Consider the following 8,963-nt stretch of genomic DNA (forward strand, 5'->3'; position numbering starts at 1 on the left):
CCCCGCTGCACGCATCCGCACGGCCGCCTTGCTTGCCGGCGGCGCGTGCAATTCACTGCACCACGATCTGCAGTGATTTTTTTCCAGCGCGGGGGGGCGCGGCCATGACGTGAGGGGGCGGGACTATCACAAAGCCTCACAGCACAGCGCTGCAGCCCCTCCTCAGCCCCTGCAATTGACCGCTCCCTGCGGTCTGTAGGGAGCGGGAGCAGGGGGGTGTGTGGTTTGAGCGGGGGGGGGGCGTGGTTTGAATGGGGGAGGCGTGGTTTGAATGGGGGAGGCGTGGTTTGAATGGGGGAGGCGTGGTTTGAGGGGAGGGCTCTCGTGCTGTCCCCCCCCCCCAACCTGTCGGTCCCTCTCCTCCCCCTCTCCCCCCCTCCCGGAGCAGGGGCAGCCTGCGAAACGGGCACCAGAGGAAGGGGGGCAGCGCTATGCACGGCTGCACAGACAGGGTAGCCGCCTCCCTCCCCGTAGCCGCCTCCCTTCCCTCCTCATTCGCTGACTGCTGCACCACGTGGCGCGTCAGCACTTCTGATCAAAAGAAGCTTGCAGCATCGGCCAGCTGACGCGTCACAGCACGCAGTCAGCCATGTCTGAAGGAGTCAGTGGGGACCTTCAGACTGGAGGAAAGGAGCTGGTGGCCCGCGGCCGCACACGCCGCCGGACACAGCGGGACCAAAGCCTAAGGCTAAGGCCCCGCTGCATGCGCCCGCACGGCCGCCTTGCTTGCCGGCGGCGCGTGCAATTCACTGCACCGCAATCTGCAGTGAAATTTTTCCAGCACGGGGCGGCGTGGCCAAAACGGGTGGGGGGGCGAGGCCATGATGTGGGGGGGCGGGACCATCACACACGCATGCAGCCCCTCAGCCCCCCTCATCCCCCCTCAACCCCCTTCACCAGCACTCAGCCCATCAGCCCCCCTCATCGGCACTCAGCCCGTCAGCCCCCCTCAGCGGCACTCAGCCCCCCTCATCGGCACTCAGCCCCCCTCACTGGCACTCACCCCCCCTCACCGGCACTCAGCTCCTCAGAGGCACTCAGGCACACACACACACAGGGGGGGATCGGAGCAGAGGGGGGAACCGGAAGGGGGGGGGGTGAATCGGAACGGGGGAATCGGAGCAGGGGGAGGAAATCGGATTGGCTGCTGGGATCCAATCCGTGATTGGTTCCCTTGCATGCCACGTGACGCGGCACTTGCCGAAACCACCAGCTCCTTGTAGCTCCGGCTGGCTGACGCGTTACAGCACGCAGTCAGCCACGCCGGAAGGAGCCAGTGGGGACCTCCAGAACGGAGGCAAGCATCTGGTGGCCCGCGGCCAGGCGCGCCGCCAGCCGCAGCAGGACCAAGGCCTAAGATTGTTACAGACACAGTCCCCTGCCCAGATAAGCTTCCAATCTATGTTTTTGGTGCCTGAGGCACAGGGAGATAAGGTGACTTGCCCATAGTCACAAGGAGCAGACACCAGGAACAGAGTCTTTACTGATTGAGCCACACCTTATGCCAGTGTAACGGTATTTCTGGCCCGGCCTGACCCACCCAATCTCACATTGGCCCCTGTGGTCTAACCGGACCCCATTACAGTGTAGATATGCCTGATGGTGCACCTGTTGGCTACAGGACACCTGAGTCTCCCGCATGATGGTGTGTGGGGAGGACCCGTCAGACAGGCAGCTGAGGTAGTGTGCTGAGTCTCACCTAGTTCCAGTGCAGCGCCTCCACCTCACCAGGGTCCCTGCGTCCGCATGGGGATGATCCTGACGAGGAACTCCTCGGTGGTGCAACCTCCTGTGTAATCATTGGACTCTCACACACAGGGGTTTCTCTGATCAGCTCCATCTTTATTGTCACGGTGGGCATAGCTGCCCTCCACAATGGGTATATTCAGCCAATCATCTCGCCCGTGCTCCCTTTAGATAGGTATATCACCTAGATCAGGGATTCACTTATTCCCTCAGGAATCACTGTCCTGTGCCAGGTCCCTGAACACAGCCTCCCATGGAGTTACTATAACATAACTGACACTCTGATAGAACTTGAACTCCTTCCTCAGCTCTGACAAGAGCTGGAACTCCTTCCTCCTCTCAGCAGAACTACTAACTTTTAAACACAGTGCTGTGCCTTATGTAAGCTTCTGAGGCTGACACACCTCTGACATCACTAACCATGGAGTCAGAGCATGTGACCAGTCCCAGCCATACACAGGGCACCCCACCAGGGTGTGAGGGGAAACCTCCATAATTACTGCTGGCATGCCCACACTTACCAGGCCTTACTGCCAACAGGAGAGATGACTGTAGGCATTTTACATGACCGCTACACCAGTAATAACACAGTGTACATATTTTTAAATGTCAGCGTGATAACTTTCAGCTGTTCATAATTTACTATACCAGCAAACCAGGATACTGGAATACTTCTGATTGGACATACAGCTATAGCCAGATCAGTTTCACGCTCCATCAGTCCTCTATCCCTTTTTCTAACTGAATGGAGATATGAAAAGAGCAACTGTATATTTAATATCTTACATCCCAAATCTTTCTTACTCATTGACTCTCTAACTGAAAAGAATAGCACTATTTGCAAAAGCCATCTCCTGATATCTCCAAAAAGACAATTCTTCATGACAGTGAGTAGGGTTTAACCAGAAATGCCATTTATGATGTGTAGGCCAATGTTAAAAAAAGAACAGTCATTCTCTATTAATTGAATAAGAATTAAAGTTATAGTCAAATATTCTGAGAGGCCCTCGATAATTTAGTTGGCAAAAACAAAGGAACAGAACACACATCAGATTATTTCCATCCACAAATGGGATCTCCTTGTATTGTGCAGGAAATGTAACAAAACGTTTGTAGCTTGTGATACGTTTTTGACAGGCTAACCACATTTTACTCGAGTTAACCTTTACATTTAACAGGCTAGAGAAACTGAGCATTCTTAACACTTCTCTTCTGTATCTGTGACGCAATATACAATAATACAATGTTGAAATGTACATAATCTATTTACAAGGCAAAACTATGAAAAAGGCCTCATCTCTTACCACTAGCCTTATGAAATAGCAAATAAATCCTCTCCCAAGATCAATATTTAATCAATTAAAAAATACTGTTGACCCACAAGCTTTATCCATACACCTGTCAGTCTACATAGTTTTGGTTGACTTCTAGATGCACTAAATAATATCCCTGAATCCCCCTACACACCGTAAATATATATTAAAAGACAATGTTTTTGCTTAGTGTTTTCCAGCCTTAAAATGTACCTTGCTCTGAAACAAGTTCAGGGCCAAAGAATGTAAAATCATAGCAATGTGTACTTGTGGTTACAAGGATTTGTATCCGTTAAACCTCATCCTGCATGAGACCATTTAAAAGGAAGGTGCCTTGTGCACATATATTAAATGAGTCCACTACTAAAAAAATATGTACTGAAATGCTGTACAATATTGTTACACACATTTTGTGCATGATTAGAAGGCACAATATAAAGGCTTTTGATAAACAAATCCAAGGAGTATATGTTTCTTAAGGCTTACAGATTAAAGTAAGAAGATGCTGAAGAAATACAATTACACATCCTTTCAGTATTGTGTGAATAAATTCTTATTGAATAAGCAACAAATAACACTTCTTCCGACAATACCTTGGCAAATAGAATATTGTCACAGTTATAAGGCAACTCGTGTGTACTTTATCTATACAAACCTGTATAAAGAGCGGAACGTACGGTACAGTATCCATTCACACGTCTTCAATCTATAGCATCAAAAAGAGTTATGCATAGTCACCGTGAATGCCCTCTTGCAGAGTTGCCCACAAATAATTATTATGGGCTCAGTCACACCTTTGTTTTATGCATCAGATTTAACCAGAGATTGGTAGAAATTAACCGTGCAGAAGGGTCATTTTGATTCCCCAGTCTGCTAATGTTCCGCTCTAGGGTGTCATTTATCAAAAAGTCTTCCGGATGAAAAAAATAAAATAAACCCCCATTGCTTTTTTTGAGGGAGATAAATCTATTTTTGCCCCAATTTTGCAGTGGGGAGACATTTAAGTGATCTTATAAAAGTCCACCAAGTCAATTTGTTCTTCTTAGATACTCACCACCCTCATATAGTTCCCTTGTGTTTACACAAAGCATTCTTGAATGAATTAATTCAATAATTATGCATTACGTAGGGCCCTGTGAATTTGTTGCAGACAGAAAAAAGGCTGATAGTGCTTTAACAGATATTCTGCAATGTGCTACTATGGCCCCTAATGACTTAGCAGCGTTTTTTTCCACTGTAAAACACGTTACAACACATTGAAGTGAACGGGAAGGAGAAAGGTGTCTTCGGGCGTGGGAAGGTGTTTCACACATTAGAACTACATAATAAATATGACCTTATGAGAGCCATCCAACTGATTGTTTCATAAGTACAGTAGCACATGTACACCAACACATATGTAGTATCCCTTATCTAATGTCAATCTCACTACATGTTAGAAATATTATAAGTATGTTTTACTTAGTATTACTTAGGTAATAAGCAAAGTGCAGTCCTACACATATACAACTATTGACAGTGACATGTTTCATAGTTTAGACTGGGTGACCGGCATAACTTTTTGTTAATCAGACAAGTATCAATACTTTTGTGAAGGTTTACCCAATAAACATTTGTAAGCAACATCGCTTGAGATGGAGAGTGAGTGTTACTGCCCCTGTGCGGTCACCTGTATCCCCCTTGTGTAACAGGAGGGAGGCAAGAGGAGGGCATCTGATTACTGAGATCTGCCTTACTTATTGCCCTTCTTTCACAAACGTTAGATATCTTTTTAGACCAGAAAGGGAGAGGCTGAATAAATAAATATATACATAGGATGGGTGTTCGTACAGGGAGCAATCGGGCAGCCCTTACTATAGTCATGAAGGCATTATTTCCCTAATAAGACATCATTGGCAAATGTTTCACTGGTGTATTTTGTTTGCCTTCATTCTAGGTCAATTTAGCTATAAATATGCAGGATGGGTATATCTCCCAGTTAGAATGTAACAAAGATGGGACTCGATGTATGTTACTATGATTTCAAATACTCATACTTGTCTTGTACCTTAAAGGGGCTTTGATTCTTGCTATTTTGCTTCCCTATTTTTAATGAATGCAGCAGCTCCGTGCCTTAAAATCTATCTAATTATCTAAGTTACTGATTGATCAGTTCTCCCCCATGACGGATGTTAAAAGAGGAAGTGCGGTGCCTTTCTAAATGGGTCTTATAGAAATGCAAGGAAGCTTTATACATGAATTAAGTAATAATCCCAGAAGAACAGGGCATTACTGGCCAATAATGCCCTGGCTGGAAGAGTTGAAGGTCTGAGGCGAAGCCGAGGAACTTTAACCCAGCCAGGGCATTATTGGCCAGTAATGCCCTGTTCTGAGGGGATTATTACTATTATAGGCTAAATGTAGGCTTTTTTCATAAAATAATTGACACTTTTGTATAGATATATAAATCGGAACTACGCTGATGTACCTGTAAAGGAAAAAGAAGTAAAGTAGCAAATGAGAGGGGAGAGAAGAGAAAAGGAGAGAGGGAGAGGAGAAGGGAGAGAGGGGGGAATGGAGAGAGGGGAGGGGGGGAGAAGAGGGTGAGGGGGGGGGGCGGAAGAGAGAGGTAATGGGGGGAGGGGTGAGAAGAGGTGAGGGAGGGTGAGAAGAGAGGTGAGGGGGGGAAAGGGGGAGGGAGAGAGAGGTGAGGGGAGAAGAGAGAGGTGAGGGGAGAAGAGAGAGAGGTGAGGGGAGAAGAGAGAGGTGAGGGTGTTGGAGGAGAGAGGTAATGGGGGGAGGGGTGAGAAGAGGTGAGGGAGGGTGAGAAGAGAGGTGAGGGGGGGAAAGGGAGTAGAGAGAGGGGGAAGTGATGAAGGGGGAGAGGGGAGGGAGAGGGAGAGAGAGGTGAGGGGAGAAGAGAGAGGTGAGGGGAGAAGACAGAGAGAGGTGAGGGGAGAAGAGAGAGGTGAGAAGAGAAGAGAGAGAGGTGAGGGGAGAAGAGAGAGGTGAGGGGAGAAGAGAGAGGTGAGGGGAGAAGAGAGAGGTGAGGGGAGAAGAGAGAGGTGAGGGGAGAAGAGAGAGAGGTGAGGGGGGAAGAGAGAGGTGAGGGGGGGAAGAGAAAGGTGAGGGGGGAAGAGAAAGGTGAGGGGGGAAGAGAAAGGTGAGGGGGGAAGAGAAAGGTGAGGGGGGAAGAGAGAGAGGTGAGGGGGGAATAGAGCGAGGTGAGGGGGGAATAGAGAGAGGTGAGGGGGGAAGAGAGAGAGGTGAAGGGGGAAGAGAGAGGTAAGGGAGAAGAGAGGTGAGGGAGAAAGGGGAAGTGGGGGGCCGGAGGGGAAGTGGGGGGGATGGAGGGGAAGTGGGGGGGATGGAGGGGGAGAGGTGGGTGGAGGAGAAGATGGGGAGAGGTGGGTGGGAAGTGGGGGACACAGTGATATTAACTACAACTAAATAAAAAGAAAATACAAATTACCTTAGCACATGCTATAGATGTGGTGAGAAATATTACTTTGTTGCAAGTAACAAAGTTACCAGTTGGTACACAGCATCTTCTCTGGCAGCACTAGCAGCTGTGAGAGAGGGAGAGACTGGATATGCTGCGGAGCTGAGCTGTGTGAGGAGAAGTGCTGTGAGATGAGACTGCATATGCTGCAGAGCTGAGCTGTGTGAGGAGAGGTGCTATGAGAGAGGGAGAGACTGCATATGCTTTCGAGCTGAGCTGTGTGAGGAGAGGTGCTGTGAGATGAGACTGCATATGCAGCCGAGCTGTGTGAGGAGAGGTGCTGTGAGATGAGACTGCATATGCTGCAGAGCTGAGCTGTGTGAGGAGAGGTGCTGTGAGAGAGGGAGAGACTGCATATGCTGCCGAGCTGAGTGAGGAGAGGAGCAGAGATGCTGCCGGAGCTTGGACCAGGAGAGGTATTTACAGTTAAGTTTTAAAATTAGCGTTTTTTTCTCAGCGCGCTCTCCCTGCATCTCTGAAATGTGAATTGGCAAGTTGCCAAAAATTCCAGACATTACTGAATGAATAATGCCCGAAATTCTAACCAATCAGAGAGCAGGGATTTCAATAATGCCCGGAATTTTACTGCTTTAGCCTATAATACCCATTAAAAAGGACATAAAGAGTGTGCACAAAATAATTTAGGAAATTCGGTCTTATTTAATACTACATAACTGATTTATTTAAAAAAAAACACACATATATGATTTTTAAGGTAATGCTGCTTTAAAAAAGGTACTATATGCCCACACTAAGGAGTTCATTGTATGGGATTATTTTATGTTCCCCCCTTCCCTTTTCTTTCTGTACCCCATAACCCTGAAAAAATATCAATTAAAACTGAGATTTCAAAAACAAAAAGGTACTGCTCAAACAACTAGTGTAAACTATAAACCATCACAGCCATTATTTAACTCGAGTCTAATAAAGACTGCACCCTTAATGTCACTTTAGAAGTGGAGCTTTCTTTCCTTTACCTCATATGTGCAGCCGCCTCCTCTGAACTCTCCCGTACAATCCCACCTTATCTCACTTGCATAAGAAAATGACGCAAAATTGAGGGGAAAATTTTTAAATAAATTCAAACACGCATACTGTATTTTAATTTGTGCAGTCAGCATTAGTTTTGGAGCACTGCATGGTTTGTTGCAAAGGATGCATTCAATTTGAAAGTGGAAAGCCGAGTTTCCAACAAGAGATGTTGAGCGAGGAGATAAAGGAAATCCTAGGAGAAGCACAAAGGAGAGAACTCCGGGCTTAAAGGAGAGAACACCGGGCTTAAAGCAGAGAACTCCGGGCTTAAAGCAGAGAACTCCGGGCTTAAAGCAGAGAACTCCGGGCTTAAAGCAGAGAACTCCGGGCTTAAAGCAGAGAACTTCGAGCTTAAAGGAGAGAACTCCGGGCTTAAAGGAGAGAACTCCGGGCTTAAAGGAGAGAACTCCGGGCTTAAAGGAGAGAACTCCGGGCTTAAAGGAGAGAACTCCGGGCTTAAAGGAGAGAACTCCGGGCTTAAAGGAGAGAACTCCGGGCTTAAAGGAGAGAACTCCGGGCTTAAAGGAGAGAACTCCGGGCTTAAAGCAGAGAACTCCGGGCTTAAAGCAGAGAACTCCGGGCTTAAAGCAGAGAACTCCGGGCTTAAAGCAGAGAACTCCGGGCTTAAAGCAGAGAACTCCGGGCTTAAAGCAGAGAACTCCGGGCTTAAAGGAGAGAACTCCGGGCTTAAAGCAGAGAACTCCGGGCTTAAAAGCAGAGAACTCCGGGCTTAAAGGAGAGAACTCCGGGCTTAAAGGAGAGAACTCCGGGCTTAAAGGAGAGAACTCCGGGCTTAAAGGAGCAGTCCGAGCGCAGTGTTTTTTTAAAATAATTTTTGACATCGGATTGAAGCAGGGGGTCTCCGGAGCCTAACCCCATTAATTTCAGCTCCGGGGACCCCTGGCTTCCGGAGACTCTTACCTCCATAGGTGCTGCCGGTATCTCTTCTGTTAAAGGTCCTGGTCATGTGTAACAAGAGGAAGACGCTCCGGATGAGGTCACAGCTTCCTATTGGCCCGCAGCCGCCATTACATGAACCTCAGCCAGAGCTGCTACTGGCACCCCCTACGGAGGTAAGTCTCTCAGGAAGCAGGGGGTCCCTGGAGCTGAAATGAATGGGGATCATCTCCAGTGCCCCCCCCTTCAATCCTGTGTTTACAAGATTATTTTTATAAATGCTGCACTTGGATTGCATATTTAAAGAGGGAACATAGTAGAGAGAAACACATGCAGTACTAAAATGTACACAAATATAATAATAATAATAATACAGGACTTATTATAGTAGTTATGAGAGGCTGATACAGCTGTGCTAATTAAAAGACCAGTGTCACATATATTTTTTAGTCTTTTCCCCAAAAATATATTTTTCCTCAATCTCAAATGACTCC

The 8,963-nt window shown here is 47.4% G+C and overlaps 1 protein-coding gene across 1 annotated transcript in view; it reads right to left on the bottom strand.

Moving 5' to 3' along the window:
* Window positions 1–8,302: 8,302 nt before the first annotated feature.
* LOC142490764 (mitochondrial ornithine transporter 1-like) overlaps window positions 8,303–8,963 on the bottom strand; it is a 21,632-nt gene continuing 20,971 nt past the window's right edge. Inside the window, 1 exon segment of the mRNA XM_075593183.1 lies at window positions 8,303–8,322. Within this exon segment, the coding sequence (XP_075449298.1) occupies window positions 8,303–8,322 (20 nt within the window).

The sequence above is a fragment of the Ascaphus truei genome, chromosome 3 (assembly GCF_040206685.1).
Source record: "Ascaphus truei isolate aAscTru1 chromosome 3, aAscTru1.hap1, whole genome shotgun sequence".
Lineage (NCBI taxonomy): Eukaryota > Metazoa > Chordata > Amphibia > Anura > Ascaphidae > Ascaphus > Ascaphus truei.